The sequence below is a fragment of the Sorex araneus genome, chromosome 3, assembly GCF_027595985.1.
Source record: "Sorex araneus isolate mSorAra2 chromosome 3, mSorAra2.pri, whole genome shotgun sequence".
Classification (NCBI taxonomy): domain Eukaryota; kingdom Metazoa; phylum Chordata; class Mammalia; order Eulipotyphla; family Soricidae; genus Sorex; species Sorex araneus.
In genome coordinates, this window is record NC_073304.1 from 80,407,437 (window position 1) to 80,428,251 (window position 20,815).

At 37.1% G+C, this 20,815-nt stretch overlaps 1 protein-coding gene across 1 annotated transcript in view; it reads right to left on the bottom strand.

Annotated features, from left to right (window-relative positions):
- The window catches only part of AQR (aquarius intron-binding spliceosomal factor), a 93,527-nt gene that overhangs the window by 71,418 nt on the left and 1,294 nt on the right, over positions 1-20,815 (bottom strand). Inside the window, exons 2-9 of the mRNA XM_004609758.2 lie at positions 18,081-18,137; positions 17,290-17,330; positions 12,348-12,383; positions 10,779-10,899; positions 8,528-8,668; positions 4,995-5,063; positions 3,826-3,926; positions 705-781 (exon numbers count right to left, since the gene is read on the bottom strand). Of these exons, the coding sequence (XP_004609815.1) occupies positions 705-781; positions 3,826-3,926; positions 4,995-5,063; positions 8,528-8,668; positions 10,779-10,899; positions 12,348-12,383; positions 17,290-17,330; positions 18,081-18,137 (643 nt within the window). The remainder of the gene's footprint in view (positions 1-704; positions 782-3,825; positions 3,927-4,994; positions 5,064-8,527; positions 8,669-10,778; positions 10,900-12,347; positions 12,384-17,289; positions 17,331-18,080; positions 18,138-20,815) is intronic.

Here is a 20,815-nt window from a genome sequence, read left to right on the forward strand (position 1 = left end):
GATCTACAGACCTCCTCCTAGATTACACTGCACTCAAGAAGTAAAATGTTCTTAAATAATACCAGATTTCATAGATTACATTAGCCTTTGTCAAGTTAATACTATTTTATTTTCATTCACCAAGTGCTTATAAGGATCTTGCAAATCCAGTGCAATTAGGACCCTTTAGTATATAAGTATATGACATATACACATCTATATATATATACATATATATATATATACAGTTTAACTATGGTCCATTTTAAAGTATACAGCATATGCTTTTCTACAGAGTATATACTTACATTTTTTTCCCCATCAATACATGGACCCACCCTGGAGGGAAATCCATTTCCTCTAGTTTCTCATGACTCAAAACTCAATCTCTTCCTTTCTTCCCACAATAGTTGTGTCACCCAAAGGCAAACCCTATAGCCCCACACTGCAAATATCAAGGGGTTTGTAATAGTCTGGTTCACCTTTATCTCCCAGGAGCTGGGTCTTCTAACACTTCCAAAGGTATTTGCTAACTAAATGACCATTTCAGTTAAATGTGAGTTTTTGATGCAGTCACAACACTCATACTGGCAAGATATTTGAATAAGGGTAGATATACACTTTGTTATTACAATTTAAGATAATTCTAAGAAAGTTTTCAGACTCAAAACAAATAGCATCAGGGCATCTGAACTGTAAATTCAAATTTAAAAGAAAATATTTACCTGAAAGTGGGACTGAATTCAGCACAGAGATAAACTTCTGGATAAGTCGTGAAAGAAATCTTCTTTCTTGATAGGCCCTTAAAATCAGAGAGATGACATCAAATTCTTCTTCCTTTTATTATTATTTTGGTCTTTGAACCTTACTATTTGGAGACTATTCCAGCTCAATTTCCTGCTGGAGACCTCTCCACTTAGCATAGCAAAATTAAATTCAACCACTTTACTGTGAATCTAACTTTCCCTCTTATAACCACCATCTTTTTTTTTTTTAGTTGAATCACCGTAAAATACAGTTACAAAGTTGTTTATAATTCGATTTCAGTCATACAAGGCTCCAACACTCGTCCTTCACTGGTATACATTTCCCACCACCAATGTCCCTAGATTCCGTCTCAGCCCCCTGCCCCTCCACCTAACACACACACACAGCCTGCCTCTGTGGCAGGCACTTTTCTTCTTTCTCTCTCTCTCCCTTTGCTTCAAGCATTATGGCTTGCAATACAGGTACTGAAAGGTTATCATGTTTGTTCCTTTACCAACTTTCACACACAGTTCTTATTCACAATGATAATTTCTAATGATCATTGTCAGAGTGGTCCCTTCTCTATTCTAACTGCCCTTCCCCTGCCACCACTTGAGGTAATATAGCCCTCATCTTGATAAATATCCACCCAGTACCTAGTTAGTAAATAATTTTCTTGTCAACTCATATCCAATAAATAGCTCCTAAATTTAGCACATTTTACCATCTCTTTACTTCTACAAACCACCATTAGTTTATGCTCTGCTCTTAGTATCTCTTGCCCAAGTTTTAAAATCACCTTCTATTACTATCTCATGTTTTCCACTTAAAATCTGTTGTTTCCAAATAAGATCTTTCCAAAATGTAAATCCAATTTTATCACTCAATTGATAAAATCTCTTTGGAAGTACTGTCTTATAGAACATAACATTTTAATTTCTTGCAAACATAAAAAAAAATGTTGATAAAGGAATTAAGTTTAAGTTTTAGCTCTGTCACATTGCAGATGTGTATCTTTTGGGGGAAAGCTACTTATTCTCTCCAGATCTTAATTTTTCATAAATCTGTAGTGAAAGGGGCTGAAAATCAAAATACAGTAAAAAATAAAAAAAACCTTCAAGTATCTCAATACTGGAAAGTGAAAATAAGGTAGAGCCAGAAAAGATAGAGAAAAAAAAAACTAGAAAAGTTGTAGAAGATAAAGGAGATGGGATGGATAAGAAGCAGAGTATGATCAACAGAATCAAGTGATCATTTAAAGGAAATGACACAAAGTAAATATACGAAAACCCCAGAATATCAGATATTAGCAGATATTAGCAGTGGCCAGGGAGGTCAGAAAGAACAATTTCAAGTGAAAATGGAAAAGCTGGAACCAGATTTAAGTAGGGGCAACATGGTTTGAAGAATATATTTGAATATATACACAGACTATTCTCCTCAATAGGGGGATAAATTAGAGATAAAAGGAGTAGCATTACAAATCTCAAGGAAAATGAGTCCTGAACACATTTATGTAAGCAGAGAAAAAGAAAAGAGTAATTAAGGTGGATAAAGAAAACGGTTTACTGATGAAGCAGGTGTGGAGTAATTAAGGCAAGAGCAGTTAGGTCACTAAGAGGAAAAATAGAAAACAAACTTCTTAGAATATGTGTTTCTATTACTGTCCCCTATAAATAACACTTCATTCTGTACAAGACTTGCTACAATAATTTTATCCTGTTAATAATAAATTTCACTATTATAAATAATCCAAAGAAACCGAACAAAATTAAGCCAATAAGAATTTGCTGATAAAAACATAAAATTTGAAAAAACATTTGATACAGTCTCAAAAACTCTAGCTAAAAAAGCTTATGACAAAAATGTGCTAAAGGGCTGAGGGAATGTAACTTACATGTGCATGACCCATACTTAATAAAAAACATCATTTTCTCCCATTTCTCTTCCCACTGTACCCCAATAAACTATTAATTAGATCTGACCACAATTAACAATTAACTGTGGTGTGGCCTCCGAAATTAAAAAAATAATTCTCCAGCACCGGGATGAGCAACAAAGCATAGAGCAGGAAATCCCCCAAAAAAGGTACAGGGGAGGGGAATGATCAAAAATAGAGGAAAAAGGTATCTAATTTCTGTTATAAAACTTATATCTTGAAAATATAGATTTGAATTTAATGACTGAAAGAATCTCTCTCGGGGCTAGAGCGATAGCAGAGTGGGTAGGGCATTTGCCTTGTATGCAGCCGACCCGGGTTCAATTCCCAGCATCCCATATGGTCCCCTGAGCACCATCAGGGGTAATTCTTGAATGCAGAGCCAGGAGTAACCCCTGTGCATCACCAGGTGTGACCCCCCCCAAAAAAATCTCTGGCTTGTTTTTGTAATCAAATTACTTTCCCCCTTAGTACCATGTAAAAAACTATGTAACTAAGGTTTATTACTGGTTTCTTCAACTAGAATAAAGTTTCATCAAGGCCATATATTAATATGTCTTTTTTCTCTGCTATACCCTCAATACCTAGAACGGTGCCCAGGAAAATAATAGGCACTCAATATTTGTTGAATAAATGAATGAATTAAGGTGGAAGTACATAGAAAAGTGAGAATGCAAGAAAAAGAAAGAAATGAATTGATGGCTTAAAACTAAAGAATACTGAGAACCATCTCTGACAGACTATGAACATTAGGCAGAGAGAGAAGACTTCTATACTTACCAGTTGGGTCGAAAGAAAAATAAAAGGGTTATAGTTTCTTTTTTATCTCTGTAAAAAAATACTTCCATGAAAGACTAAATAAAAGTACCTCTTCACTGTATTTTTGCTTCAGTAATACATAAAGGAAGCAAAAACCATGGACAACAGCCATAGTACTACAGGAGGTAGGGTACTTGCTTTACATGCAGCAGACCCAGGTTCAAGCCCTGACATTACATAGAGTCCAACAGAAGTGATCCCCGAGCACAGAGCCAGGAGTAAGACCTAAGCATCTTTGTGAGTGTCCCCAAAATAAAAAAAGGAAGCAACAAGATAGTCAATATCATCTAAGACTCAACCCAGACTAATAAACCAATACAGAATGAAATTTGTCAACATACTGTTCCCGTGCATCTGGATCCATTTTTTCATCATTCTTTTTAATTAAATTCCAGAATTTTCTTAGTTTAGGTGTCTTTTTTAATTCTAAGTCCAATCGTGCCTGAAAGAATGCATTATGACATCAGTAACTTCAGAACTTAGAAGGATAAGGATTATATTAATATTATGTTAATATTGTTTTCAAACATATGCATAGATGGAGCAATGGGAAAAACCTGAAAGTAACATGACAAAACCTGAAAGCAAAGAAACTGAAAATTGTACTTTATAATTCTAACTCCTAACAGAAAAAAATAATAACTGCATTTTCTAGAAAAGATTTTTAGCACAGTAATCAGTTAAATTTCTTTATTTCTAAAATTAAGGATTTAAGATGGAAAGATATAAGCATAAACTTAAAAGCATATTGACTAAAGTTTGAAAAATATACGTATGAAACAATGATCAGCCAAAACAAGCAAACAAGATAATATCAAAATCACTATATCCTCCTCCTCTTGTAGGATACTTATTTTTTAACTTAGTACTAATTTTTTATGTGTCTGCTTTCATCCCTTATCACCTGCAGGAAATGGAATTCTGAACAAAGTAAATGAAATTTTAAGGTATTAACTTTACTCTCTACAATCTATTAATTTGGTTTTGATACCAGAAAATTGCTAATACGTTATCCACTAAAGATTTGATAAAAAATAAAGTTATATATAATGAACATGATCCAGAACTTCAATTACAGCTTTGTATACATTCTAATAAAGGGAAATTAAAGATCCAAGCCTACATTTAACTATACCCAAAAGTAGGGCTGATATGTAGCTCAGTAGTAGAGCAAGTTTGCATGTATGAGGGTCTGGGTTTGAAACCCAGCTTAGCAACACACATACCAGAAGCATAGAGAAGGATGATGCTTTGCCAAATGAAATCCCCTTCTCTATGGACTCACATATTACATTATTTCAACTTAGTACTGAAAGTAGGGGAAACATGCTTTAGCTTGTACCAAAAAATTAGGGCTAAAAATAAAATTACACCTTTTTTTGCATAGTAGCAAGCTAAATTTTATAAGCAGGAAGGGAAATTTTTAGCTACCATATTTATATGCATATTAAAGCCACACCGTCTAAAATTGCATGTTCGGATTATAACAGAGTTTCTGAAAGATACTTGCCGACTGTAAGCCCATCCACATTGGAAGGGAGATAAGCTGCTGTACTTGACTCCGTATCAGGTCCACTTCCTGGTGTAGGCATGAAGAAAACAGGTTTTTAAGCATATCAGAATCAATGTTAATCAAATTTGACTGCCTTACCACTGGTTTACATATACTATAAGATTTGGGGAGTATAGCTTCACACCTCCACATGAAATATATCAGCAGTTTAAGCCTGAATCTTTACATAGGAAGCAACACATGTTTCTAAGTTCAGGGGGCTGGAGGTTTGGGAGGATCATGTCACTGTTCTTTCAATGAATGCTACCTTTTTTTTAAAAAAATTGAATCACCATGAGATAGAGCATTACAAAATTGTTCATGATCGTGTTTCAGTCATACAATGTTCCGACACCCATCCCCCCACCAGTGTAATTTCCCAACATCAGTGTCCCCAGTTTTCCTCCCACCACTTCAAGCCACCTCCCACCCCAGCCTGACTCTATGGCAGGTACCTCTCTTCTCTCTTTCTCTTTCTCATGTTAGACAGTATGGTTCGCAATATAGATGCTGTGTATCTCTTGACCTGCTTTCAACACCCAATGAATGCTACTTTAATATCAATAAATTTCATACTTTGGGCTGGGGAGATAGCTAAAGGGGCTAGAATGAATGCTTTACATACCAGATATTGGAGTTTGATACCCAGGATCACACGGTCCCCAGGCATCACTGAAAGTGACTACAACTGAACACTACCAGTGTGGCCCCAAAATCCAAAAGAAAAATAATTCAGCCATTTCATATAAGGATTCAATATTTGTTCAAGAGTTTCAGGAGCTAAACCCGGGGCTCCAAACATGCAAGTCATATACCTTACCAATGAACTATACCTCCCCTCTCTAAGATGAAGTTTGTCATGGATAGGGAGGAGGGGGACCTCTCCAATGTGTTTGGTGGGGGGGGGTCTGACGGTCACTCCTGACAATCATCAGTTCAGCTCTGTGAGACTGATACTTCGGAGCTCAGGCCTGGCAGTGCTGGTGCTACCGTGGAAATACCTGCTGGTGCTGGGGAGGAGAGCGGGAGGTGCTAGGGATCTAACTTGGGATCTCCACGTGCAAGGTACAAAACACTTTTGCTCTTTGAGCTACCTCCCTGACCACAGATTAAGATTTTTTTTAGTTTACTTACATGTAAAAACATATCCATAACTCCAGATTTAATACCCCTGGTACTACCACAGTCATTCACAGGTAACACAAAGCACAAAACACTAATTTGCTCAACACACACATTTTTAGCAGAAACTAAACAAGGTGACTCTGCTTTCTTAGTTTAGCTTTACTAGGCAAACAAGTGCCCTTTTTTATAATCCATCATTCATTCCTACCTTTTTCTATTGATTTGTTTTGTATTTTTGTGGTTTTTTGTTGCTGATTTTTCTGTTTAGAATGGTTCCCAAACGAGACCATGAACGGCCCCACAGGAACAGCTCCTCTGTTCCTGAACTCCCATGATCCCGGAGGCCCACTAACTACTTTCGGCACCCAGCAGCTTCTTGCAGAAATGCTTTTAGACTGTGAACTAAGCTACAGCCCCATGCCGCCCTGGGAGGGGAAAGGTTTTTCTCTCTTGGCCTTTCCTTGTGGCAGTGGCATGGTGACCACCATCTTTTACAGCCCACTAAACAGAGGTATGAGCTTGCAGTGTCAAGACTTCTGGCAGAAATTTCTCTGGATTTAATTACTAAAATACCAGAAATCCAAAACCACGTGGCCGCAACCTCATATGCTCTTCATTCTCAGCAATGAAAAACAAATTATCAAATGATGCCTTTTTTGGCAGATCTAATTGTTGGGGGGAAATTCCAAATAATAGTGAGTTTCCTGTTGAAATATTGGGAATGTAACCAAAGTAAAGAGAGAGTAAAGTGAAAATCATCAGTCACATGGGCGGGGGGTGGGGAGGAATGGAAGGTATACTGGGGTTCTTGGTGGTGGAAGATGTGCACTGGTGAAGAAATGAGTGTTTGATCATTGTATGACTGAGACTTAAACCTGAAAGCTTTGTAACTTTTCTCGTGGTGATTCAATTAAAAAAGAAAAAAAAAAAATGGTTCCCAAGTTTGGTACCAAAGAGTGGTCTAGTGCTCTAGGCACAAGAAGACTAAAATGTCTTGGGCTCAGGAAATACATGGCTACTCAATTCATATTTTATTCAGACAAAATGAAACAAGTAAGTATAATGCTGGAGGCCACTGAGTTCAGCATTAATCAATGATACTTATTAAAAAGGAATCTTTAAATAGAAACGTACATAAGACAGGCTATGGACTAATTGGTTGATGGAAATGACATGATTAGAGGATTTTAGGAACTTAAACTTCTACTATCCTTAGTGCTAATGACTCAGATTTAGCTAACTCAGTCAAATGTCTAAAGTTACTATGCTGAGGGGCTGAAGTGATAGCACAACGGGCAGGGCGTTTGCCTTGCATGGGGCCGACCTGGGTTGATTCCCAGCTTCCCATATGGTCCCCTGAGCACCGCCAGGAGTAATTCCTGAGTGCATGAGGCAGGAGTGACCCCTGTGCATCACCGGGTGTGACCCAAAAAGCAAAAAATAAATAAATGAAGTGACTATGCTGAAAGTAACATGTCAAATTACATATTAATCATTTCAATAATAAGCAAAATTTAAATAAGCTAAATCTAACACCAAACTACTAATACTAATTAAATCTTTTTTTAACTGAATTCTTAATAAGGAATGATATCTCTTTATAGTTACTTCTAATGTAATATACATTAAAGAAGTAATTAAAGTCTCATCCACTGGAAGCCTTATAAATCTCAGTTTTACCTTTACGGGATCCATTTGAGACAGTACAAGGAAACAGCGAAAGACCACTTACCAACATTCAGTTTTCAGGATAAGAAAGAACTTCAATGCATTCTCCTGCGTAAGGCTAAGTATACTACCAATTCAGAAACATTACCTATACATAAATATGTACATGCCTTCAATAACCAAAATAAATGTTAAGATAATCTTATGAAAAATGAAAATATATCATATATACTAGAGAGAAAAACTAACAAAATGCAATAAAATTAATTTTGACTATGATAAATATGGGGGGGTTGAGGGAAAAGGCACAGGAATTCAACTTGATAGTGGAATGGTCCTAAAACTCCCATGTGGTCAGTGTGATGAAATATAAACACATACTGAGGCTGAGACATGAAGCTAAAAACCAAGAATCTAAACTTTGCAAGCCAATGATACATTAAATTTTATACATTAAAAAAAATTTTAAACATTCTTTCACAATTACATAATCAGCTCAAAACATAACTCCCCTATACACCCTGCTGACACATTAAAAAAAATTGAATAGGTTCTATTAAAAATGTTTTATGGAGAAGTACCTGAATTTAAGCTTGTAGTATTATCTTCATTCCCCCCCACTACTATGAACTAAAAGTTGGTTACAAAGGTCACCAAGAAAATGTGAAAATTCCCCCAAAATAAAAAATAACAATTACCAAACTATTGAAGCAGTGATCAAGAAAAAGCAACAGGACTGTCTGTTCATGGAGTGAAAATTCACCATCAGTTTCAGCTAATGCCGCTTTCAAGATGCACTTAAAAAAGAATGGGAAGTGATCTGGCTTCTTCTTAAAAGTCTGAAAAGAGAATAATTAAAATTCATTTATTTCTTAATTATCACTCATTTATTCTGGCTTGTTTTGCTCTTCCTCTCCCTAAAATACTGATAGACTTTAGGAGTCCATTAACAAAATCATGTAGTTATGCGGGATAATTTATAATTAATGGTGAGTGTCAACTACAGGTTTCTGGTGGGATTATGAGAGTTACAGAAACCTTCAGCAAACAAGTAATTCCTTTTGTGGATTATGCCCATATTTAGACTAGACTTTGTTTTCTTATTAAGAATCTGAAGTATTTTGATTCCTCTGACACAAAAGAAGCCTTTAGCAAAAAAAAAATTAAAAATGTTACCATCTTAATCCCAAGAATAGCTCTTCCTGTATTATATACAGCTCTATTTTTTGAACGCATAAGGATTAAATAAATGTAAAAAATATGTTCAAGCCTTTTTAATCCACCTCATCATCTTGTTACTGTCAAATTTCTCGTATAGACAAGTACTTTCAATGTGTGGTCTAAAAGAACTGCTGCCATTCACTTCTCAAAAACTGTTTTCACCCAAAGCACAGGACTTGCACTCCTGAAGCTATCATTAACACTGTCAAGTCCATGGATTCTAACCATCAATTCCTTTTCAGTGCATTCTTCTGTAACTTAGACCACAGTATTCTGGCGTTCAAGTGCCATTTTCCTTCTTCCCCTTTACTATCAATACAAATGATTCCAGTTATTCATTTTCAGTCCAGATTTCTCTACCTATTTAGAGACCTAGTTTATATTTCCTAAAGACAATTTAAACTCAGTATGTTTAAAACTTAAATGATTCTATATACTCTCAAGTAATTTTGAACTCTTTATTTGATCTTGGCAAGTGATACTATCATTTACAATGTTCAGGTACAGAAGGTTATTGAAAATAATACTCTTTCCTAGCCCTACCTCTACTTTCAGTGATCAAATTCAATCAAAACTCTACCTTCTTAAGTTTGCATTTGTCCATTTCTCTTAACCTACACAGTCATTTCTCTATTTCAAGCCCTAATTACTAAAGTAATTTTTCAAACATGGAAACTGATCAGCTCATCCCATGACTCAAAAAAATGTTTCCCATTCCCTTTCTATGGGAAGCTTGAAGCAATCTCAAGAAATATTAAAATCTCTCAATAAGACACAAGGCCCAAGTTTACTTTGGGCTTTAATTTGCTCTAAGATAGTAATTGTCACTTAATAGTTGAAAAGAGTCCAAAGTTTTATCTTGAAAAGTTTAACACCTCACTATGCAAATCATTCCCTGAAAGAAGGTCACAAGTATTCACGATTTTTCTTCATTTGATAAAAGTGCAACTAGAAGGAAAGAAAGTTTTCTGATGAACTGACCATTTAATGTTGGCCAAAAAATTTTCTAGTTTGGAAGTCTATTGACCAACTGGCTATTACAATAGTACAAAATGTTTCCAAATTTAACTGGTCAAGCACCCGTTTTCAGAAGAAGAAAAGCCATTCAGTACACCCCGGAAATCTATCTTCTTTAAGCAAGCATACAAAAACACCCCAATAGTATCTGAAGCTACACCAGTACCTTGGATGGTCTAGTATCCCCAGATGAATGGTATAGGATTACCCACTCTGGGGAAATCACATGCAGCAGCACAAAGAGAAAATATAAGTCTGCTAAAAATTTTGGAAAGCTAAAACAAATCCCAAAATCAGAGACAAAGAAAAAACTAAACTGATAAATATGGCTTCTTAGAAAACAGTGCTTTATTCACAAAAGTTTCAAATATATCCCCATGTTGAGAAATGATACTGAAAAACATCATTTCATTTGAACATTATCTATTTATATAATTACTGTAAGTTTAACTTTATCTAATATTAAAGTCTTATGCTATTCTTTGTTTTAAGCGCAAAGCAGAAAATGAACTTCACATCCTTAATTTTTCAGGTCACAAAAATTAGTTTGAGGAAAGTGAGTATTTTTCAGATATCCCCTTTTCCTCAACATTTACTTTATTATTTGGTAAATTTCTGTTCTAAAAGCAGTTGATTCTCAGTAAGCAAAGTCCTGGAACTTCATAATGACTTAAACGAGCATAGTCTAAAATCTAAACTGAAATCTGTTACCTCCCAGGCTGGGACATTTTCTCTGAATTTCTCATTCACCATACAGCAGATTGACATTAAGTAGGCCTTGCTGGACACTTCTGGAGAGTAATTCATCCAGAGATAATTTTCAAGGTACTGGCTGTGAAGAGATATAAGGCGCAGAATATTTCATTAGTTACCACCTGTCACTGTGGTCACAAACTTTAGTTTTACTTGGTGCTTAATACAAAGAATAGTATAGTCGCACACAAAACTTACATAAGAGTTGCTGGAAATATAATAATCCATTTTGTCAGGTTTTTTAAAATGTTTTTGTGTGTTATTATTTTTCTGAGCTGTATTATCTCTGTTTTATGTTATTAAAAATCTTTCACAGTCACTGGTGCCTTTTAATCTGCTTTGTCACAATAGTTCTCTTGGTTTCTGATATTTGCCAAGACAATAGGATCCTGGTTAGATCTATTCTAATATATGTATCCTTCTGATTTTTGTCATCTGGAAAGATGTCATGATAACATGGAAACGACATACTAATCTAAGAGTAAGATGTTGATTTTCAGCCTCAGTGAACTCCTTTATAAATTAAGCAGAAAGATCTTATAAGAGTTACTGAGAAACTAACTAGAATGAAGCATTTAATTGCAACAGAGTTTTGAGGAATAGAAGGTACTCAAATTGCAAGTTCCTTTGTAACTATAAACTTCAGCTTTCCCCTACAAGCATAATAATATTGCTTACTTATGCTGTTTTCTGTGAAGATCAAATCACTATAGGAAGTATTAAATAACTACTAATGCATAGAATCTGACCTTTGATATAGACTAGACATCTAGGTAACATGGAGAAACAAATATCATGAGGCTTAGGATCAAACACTGACATCCCAGCTCTTCTAGTAACTGTGTTATTGTGTTATCTTGAATAACTGAAATTACATAACTTCTTGAATCTCAACTTCTCCCACATTAATAATATATTAAGATATATTAGTGGCCAGATCAGAAAAGAGCTGCCTCAATTATAACAAGTTACCTGGCAGAAAAAAAGGGACTACAGAATGCACTCTCATTCCCACTGATGACTCTAGGCACCAAGGGAGAGCTGGAAATTGTTCCACACTAACTCACAAAGGAAGCTGAAAATACAAGTTAAATTGACAACAGAATATCATCTGTAAAAATAAAAGATATAATGCATCTTCCCCAAATCAAATAAAAGATATAATGCATCTTCCCCAAATCAAATCCCCAAATAATTATTAAAACATGAATTTTAAAAGTTCTGATTTCTTTAACTTCACATAAATGAACAGAAAATTCAGTTAAGGGGGCTGAAGTGATAGCACAGCGGATGGGGCATTTGCATTCCACGCTGCCGACCCAGGTTCAATTCCCAGCATCCCATATGGTCCCCTGAGCACGGCCAGGGATAATTCCTGAGCACAGAGCCAGGAGTGACCACTGAGCATCGCTGGGTGTGATCCAAAAAGCAAAAAAAAAAAAGAAAGAAAGAAAGAAAGAAAATTCAGTTAAAAGTTCTATCACATCGTTGACTTTCACTTCACCGAACCGAAGTCTTTCAACTCACCTAAATTCCAAAAGCATGATTTTTCTGATGGCAAACCTACAAATATAAAAAAATAAATAAAAATGTTTAGGAAATATAAAATATTTGTTATTAATCCAGATGCATTTTGAAACCTTACTTTAATATTGAAATGTTAATAATTCTCAATATGCATTGCAAAATAATTTTTGTTTTAGATTTCATTATATATTTGGCTTCATAACAGATTATTTTATTTTTAAAAACAGAATAGCTTCTTAGGTAAATTCTTATCCTACACCTATAATAAATATAATCACACTATAACATAATGAAATACATATTAAATAAGACAAATAACTTTAATCATCATATGGATATTTGTCAATATTCATTATATTGGCTCAGAGTTGACAACCAATATCCTGTCTTAATTTCTTTTTTCTTTTCTTTTTTTTGGGGGAAAGGGAGCTATTGGGTCACACCCAACTGTGCTCAGGGTTTATTCCTGCTTCTGTGCTCAGGGAGTTCTCCTGGAGGGGCTTGGGGAACTGTATGTGGCAGTCCAAGTACGGAACCTGGGTTGATCCTGTGTACAGTAAGCACTCTACCAGCTGTATTATCTCTTCAGTCCTACCGCAATTTCTAAACTCTGACCAACAGGGCCAAAGAGATAGTATAGGGGAGAAATATTTCTTTTTGGGGTCACACCCGGCCATGCTCGGGGTTACTCCTGGCTCTGCACTCAGGAATTACTCCTGGCAGTGCTCGGGGGAGGATATGGGATGCTGGGAATCGAACCCAGGTCGGCCGCATACAAGGCAAACACCCTACCCACTGTGCTATTGCTCCAGCCCGGGGAGAAATATTTCTAATCTCAGAAATAGCTTCAGTGAATAAACAATGACATGTACCTTTAATGCAAATTAAATGAAGGCCTTTACTATACCACATTATACAAGAAGAATACTGTCAAGGCACTGCCAGCTACATGAGGAAAAAGTACCTTATAAGACACTTTATTGATGTCCAACTAAAGATATTTACCTGAGCTGCACTTTAGGCAATAGAATCCCTTTATACATAACTACACCCTCACTAATTTCTCCAGCCACTAATAGGACAATAGGATGGAAGAAAATCCTGACTCATAAAACAAATCTGTATTCTAGTATGCCTTGCTATGTTAAATTTGCCACATCCTTTTAAATTCCTTACCACAAGCTCTTGAGTGGAGTGATAGCACAGTAGGTAGGGCATTTGCCTTGCACAAGGCCTACCTGGGTTCGATTCCTCCATCCCTCTTGGAGTGCCTGGCAAGCTACTTAGAGTATCCCACCCGCATGGCAGAGCCTGGCAAGCTACCCGTGGTGTATTCCATACGCCAAAAACAGTAACAAGAAGTCTCACAATGGAGATGTTACTGGTGCCTGCTCAAGCAAATTGATGAGCAACGGGACGAGAGTGCTACAGTGCTACCACAAGCTCATAGGGTCATAGGGCCACTGTTACTATGCTCACTTTATGGATGAATAAATGAAGGCACAATCTCCCTTAACCAGTACTCTTCAGTATTATACTGAAGACAGGCAACTTAGGCAGCAATTAACTCTTGCCACAATTTTCGCTTTTGTTAAAATTGTTTAACCCTGTTTTATATTAAGTATAATATAGAAATATGGTCTATAGTATATAGACCCATATAATGTAGATCCAGTTTCCTTATGTACAAAAAGAAGAGTAGCCAATTTTCTCCTTCTAATGACTTGGGAAGTGAAGAAGCCTCACCAGACAAAGATAAAAGCAAAACATGTTTTGGCTTTTAGCAATCTTGGTGGTAGTCATTAAACCTGGAGTTTTATATTTCTGCCAGCAGATCCAGACAGAGTAAATAACTGAAGGCATAAAATAAAACATAAAATCCAGTTTAGGGAACTAGGCATCATGCTTTAAGAATTCTAATGATAAAAATAAAAAGTTGGGCCAGGAGACAGCTCAAGGGCCAGAAGTGTTAGTTTTGCACGCAGAAGTCAGGGTTCAGTTCCCTGGTAGGGTATCCCCTTGTATAATTTATACATTACCCCCCCCACATACACACACAAATAAAAATTAAAAGTTCCAAGAGTGACAAATAACTTAAAAGATTTGGAAATGGTTATTTTTCAAGTTTTGTGCCTGACAATATGTTTAACATATATGTCACTTAATACAAAACAGCTAGAGAATTTATGGACAGCAAATGGGGGTCATGAATTGTTTTGTCTTACTCACAGGTAAGAGTCCACAAAGGAGAATTCCTTTGCTTCAGTAGTTTCTCTCTCCAGCTATGGTGTGTGAAAGCACACTGCACAAGAAAAACTGTTAAAAAGGCTGACTGTTTGACCCGGGTGGGAGTAATGAATATAATAATCCAGAAGGCAATACATTTGTTTTATGTCTTTTTCAATATTACACTTCATGTACAGGGAGGTTAAACAATTTTTTAAAAATACATTTTACTGTCCTGCTCCTGCACCAGGCTTTCTTCACCGGGGCCCCCTCAGAGGAGGGCAGGTTGAGTTTCCCTCCCCGCCCCAAGCAGAGCCCCGCAGCCGAAAACCTTCTGAACCTAGCCATAGCCATGCTCAAGGCCACTCTCCACACACTTGGACGAACCTCATGCATGAAAGAACCCTCAGAGAAACCCAGGTATGAAGGACCCATGGCTGAGATCTCCAAGACTGCTCAGATTGGAACTGGGCCTCCTCCAGCCAGATCCCCAGTTTTCCAGTATCATGGCAGTCACATCCACAAATTGCCCCTGGCGCCATGTAATATCATCAATGGCCAACATCCAGACACTATAAAACAAAGCTCCTGGAAAAGAGCGATGCAGTATCTCACACAGTAGAGCCTGGCAAGCTATCTATGGTATATATGCCAAAAACAGCAACAGTAATGGGCCTCATTCCCTTGACCCTGAATGTGACAGAGACGAATGGAGACGCTACTGGTGCTCGCTTGAGCAAATTAATGAGCAACAGGATGAAAGCAACAGTGACAGTGAAATTTTATTGGATCACTGTGAGATACAGTTACAAACTTCCATAATTATGTTTCAGTCATACAATGCTCAAGCACCCATCTCTCCACCAGTGCACATTTTTTGCCACCATTGTTCCCAGTATCACTCCTGCCACCCCCAGTCCATCCCACTCCCTGCCTCTGTGGCAGATACATACAATCCTTACTTTTTCTCTAATTTTGGGCATTATGATTTGCAATATAGATACTAAGAGATCATCATATTTGGTCCTTGGTCTACTTTCAGCATTCATCTCCCATCCCGGGGGAATCCCTCCAATTATCATGTACTTAGTGATCCCTTCTTCATCCCTACTTTCTTTTTCCCAGCACATGGGGCCGGCTTCCAAACCGTGGAGTGATCCTCCTCGCCTTTTTCTCTACTATCCTTAGGTGTTCGCCTCATATTATGCTACTTTATATTCCACAAATAAGTGCAGTCATTCTATGTCTTTCCCTCTCTTTCTGACTTTTATAAGTGATCATTTATATCATAAGAATATTAAGAACTGGTTAATTCATTTCCCAAAAGCTTCCCAGGGAAATAGGGTCTCTGGACCTGACTACTTCTACAGGTTCAAGGAATCCTCATTGAAACAAAACACTTCGTTTCTATTTTTACACTGCCAAGGATTTGCTTCATAATATTCAGATGTTATAACAGATGTTAAAAGGTTTGCAACATCCATAACATAAATGTTTCTACTTCATATTAGCACACTTAGTCAACCATCCTAAAATATTCACTGGGAAACATGTCTATAGGGAGAGATACAGACCTGTGCCTAAAAGACACTGTTTAATTTTATAAAGGCAAGATGCAGAAAGTATGTATACACGCTTCCCCTCCCCCCCAAAAAAAAGGGAAGAGTAGAAATAGAGCAGATAGATACACAAAGAAATAAACATAAACAAGGGTTAAGGGTAAGGATTCATTAAATTTGCTTCTTTATATTATTAAAAATGATTATTTCAAAAATTATTTCATATATTTGTATCAGCTATTGATGTTAATCTTTTCTTGTACCTAATTTAAAAACTTTCCACTGTGGGCTGGAGCAATAGTACAGCAGGTAGGGCATGTGCCTTGCATGTGGCCAACCCGGGTTCGATTCCCAGCATCCTAATGGTCCCCTGAGCACCACCAGGAGTAATTCCTCATTGCATGAGCCAGGAGGAACCCCTGTGCATAACCGGGTGTGACCCAAAAAGCAAAATAAAAACTTTCCACTGATTTTTTACATACCTGAGGTTATGTAAAAAAAAAATGTTTTAAAAAGGTGTTGCAAGTGAAAAAAGTTTAAGAAACCCTGCTCTCCACCCCTATGCTATTTCTCTGGGCCCAGAATTGCTATGCTACTTTTCAATGAAATGACCAAGTAAGATTTAAGTGGATTAACATAAAATCTCCATGTTTACTCTCCTAAACCTAAACAAGGACTCTGGGGAAAGACTCGTGGGTCTGGAATGCATAAGCAACATGTGGAGACCCCAGGTTGTGTTCCCAGCACTGCAGAGGCACCCCAGCAGATGGGCCAAGGCAATGCTGCCAGGGCAGCCTCAGTGACACCAGGCACCACTGGGCATGAGTAGCACTGCACTGTCAGGCCGGGGCACTGACCACAACCTGTACAGCAAGGCCAAGAACTGCAGGGACTGGCCCTCCAGGGCTACTGATTGGGAGCCCCCCAAACCACATCTCTATTTGGAAAAAAAAAAGGTAAAATAATTCTATGGAATTTAATACTTCTAATCTGAGACAAAACCCAGAAGGCAAAGAGGTAATATATGACATTCAGTTGTAAAATTTTAAAAGTTCTTTCTAGTCATCATCTCCCTAAAGACCAGAAGTCCAGAGTTATGATCACATCCAAAATGGTTTCACTTAATCCCAATGTATGAGAATAAAGCTCCTTCTTACCTTGATTTGACAATCTCCTTCTCATATATTTCTTCAATGACCTGTTATTAAAATATAAAAATGTTTAATACCTCAAACAACAATTTTTCAGACCTTAACGGCCAGATTTCAATTACTGAGATTATATAAAATAAGTACGTTTAAGAAAGTTAGTAAATGTTACTGCTATTGAAATAATATGTAAGAGATTGTTTCCAGGACTTCCCAGCAATGCTGGGGGTCAACAGGCTACATCTAGTGAGATACCAGAGACCAGATATAGGACGTTGGGCATTCTTTCCCATACTGCTCCTTAGTCAGATAAACCTCAACACTGAACAACTCACAACTTTTACCATTATTAGAGTATCTCAGGCTTGTCAGCATACAAAAACAAGACTCTAGCCTAAACGAATTGTCAAAGATTATATAAAAACTTCAGTATATTCAAAGAGATATTTATAATAATGATAAAATTTGGGTTTTTAGTTCTGGTTTTGGTTTTTGGTTTGGGGCCACACGTGGAGATGCTGTACTATCGCTCCAGTTTCAATAATGATCAATTTAAAACAATCTAAGAATCTTTAGATAAGAAAATCTATATACACATGACAGTAGAAATTATGCCTGTCTGATGATTTTATTTTTTATGTGTAATTTTCATTTTTTTGTTCTAATATGAGTAACTTACTGGCTTATTTAAAAAACTGTAATTGCAACATTTTAAGCAATATGATAAACTGTTGAATCCATTATTATGTAAGAGATAGAGCATTCTCATCCAAAGTTTGTTACAAACCAAAATCACTTACCTTTATATCAAAAGGTGATTTTTTCTTGATATGAGGAGCCCAGTATTTACATGCTAACTGTTAAAGCAAAAAGTATAAAGAGAAAATCAGATCCATGGCACTATAAAGCTAGAATAAAGATCATTTAGTGATAATTTGTTTACAAAAGGCACTACAGGCACTTGGGGCACGGAAGGCACTTGTACATTCTACAGGGTCTATGTGTATATATGGACCAGTTAGCATCCTAGGCTCCAAATCTCGGTACAAGCTAGTAATGCTCTGCACTGCACCCTGCCACTGAGACTTAAGAAAATGAAACATACTTTCCTAACCATACCTACAGAATCAACAGAAAGAGCAGTTCATAAAAATGGTCAGGGAACACTGCTGGTGTGATCCCTCCCCAATAGTAAAAGATAATCCCAGTCAAATTATCTTCAGTATACAGATAAGGAAACTCAGAGATTTAGAAAGATTACATGAGCTGTCAAAATGACAATTAGTTGAGAGTTGAGCCAGAACGAAAAAGTAGACTAAAAATCTTTGGTACCATTGATTTTTTTTTTTAAAGTAAGAAATCATTCATAAATTACAGCACAGCAAGACACTCCTAAGCAAAATCTAAAAACCTAATGTCTATCAACAGAGTGTTACAAAGGAGGAAAGAAAGGAGAAGTTTCAGTGGATTTTTCCTGGGAATTGTGAGTTTTAAACACACACATGCAATGTCTCCAAAGAGTTGGGTAGTTTACATGATAGAAAGGAAACCAATTGTTGATATATTTTTTCTTTTTCTTTTCAGTGAAGTTAAAGAGTTTATTAAAAGCAAGAGAAAATAAAGCATGCTCAAGAGAAGATATGGGCATATCCAGAGTAGACTAATGCATGAAGTAAAAGAAATTGCACATTCCAAACTGGGATGTGGGTAATTTCAAAGTGGAATGGATTGACATTTTTCCCTACTCAATTTTCCAATTACTACACACTGGATCTACAAATTTCACACATACCTATCCAAATCATATACTGTCTGTAGCACTGTACCACTGTCATCCCATTGTTCATCAATTTGCTTGACCAGGCACCAGTAAGTCTCCATTGTGAGACTTGTTGTTACTGTTTTTGGCATATCAAATACGCCACGGGGAGCTTGCCAGGCTCTGCCGTGCGGGCGGGATACTCTCGGTAGCTTGCCGGGCTCTCCGAGAGGGACAGAGAATTGAACCTGAGTCGGCCCCGTGCAAGGCAAACACCCTACCTGATGTGCTTACAGTTCCAGCTAAATCATACAAACCTATAAAAATTGAGTGTTGTTTCTCAATTCTTACCCACCAAATGACAATTAAAATCTACTGAGCTTTTGGTTTTTGTTTGTTTTTGCTTTGGGGCCACAACAGCAGTGCTTAGGGTTTGCTCCAGGCTCTGCACTCACTCAGGGATCACTCCTGGCAAGGACGAGGCAAAGGACCGCCTGGGATGTTGGAAACTGAACCCAGGTCAGCCACACACAAAGCCCTACCAACTGTACTATCTCTCCAGCATCCCCGCATAACAACTATATTTAAAATGAAAGTCAACCTTCAGATTATTCTCTGTCCTCATCTGAAACATGCCTACTGATTAAGTTCTAACTATGCTTGCTTCTTTATATTCATATCATAGGATACTTGCACTATTCTCCCCTGAGCTTTTTCTGTGTTCTTCCCAACCCTAGCTCTTTTTTCCTTTTGCATTAAGTACTAGCTCAAATGCTACCTCAGAGAGGTCTGTTTCTATTGTTTTTTCAGTCTATCTAGTCCTTGTCACAGCACTATTTCATGTTCTTGATTCTTCTAAAGTATGTTTAACGTGACAAGGAAACTAATAAATGGTATGTACTCAAAAAAAAAAAAAAAGAAAAGAAAGAAAAGAAAAAAGGAAAATAGAAGAAGCTGGAGTGATAGTATAGCAGGTGGGATCTTTACCTTGCATGTGTCTGACCTAACTTGGATCCCTGGCACCCCATATGGTCCCTGGGCCCACCAGGACTGATGTCTGAGCACAGACCAGGAGTAAGCCCTGAGCACACCCAGGTATGACTCTCAAAACAAACAAACAAGCAAATAAACCACAAGGAAAAACAGAGATCTAGTTGAAGTTGTCAGGAAAGTGTCTCCAAAATAATGTAAATGCATAATCATCCCATTGTTCATCGATTTGCCCAAGCAGGCGCCAGTAATGTCTCTATTTGTCCCTGTCTCGTGCAAGTGTACCCCGATGGCATATTAGGGGCTCTTTCAGGATCAGGGATTCTGAAATGGATAATCAATTAACCATATAAAGGAAAGTGGTGTGTGTGTGGTGGGGGGCAAATGGTGAAGCGCAGCTTGGACATCAAATCAATGGAGTCCACTATGGCTGGAGCAGAAAATTAGAGAGGGAGAGAAGGAAAGAGAGAGGACAAATCAAACACAAGGCAAATCAAACAATACTCTGAAAAAGTTTGGTCATCATCTGAGGGGCAATTAGAACTCTCAAGTTTTGTTTTGTTTTGTGGTTTTTGTAGTTTAGGTAACATGGTTTCAACAGTGTTAAGTTTTGGGCATTGATGGACAAAAATTACTGGACTGTAGCACAACCCAAGTAGTCTTGGGCACTTTGGTGCAAGTGCCCAAATGGGACATAAAATGCCCACCACTGTCCTTAATTCACTTTTAGTCCACCTGTTCCTTCTTCCCTACCCACAAAACTCCCACACCCCCCTACTTCTTTGA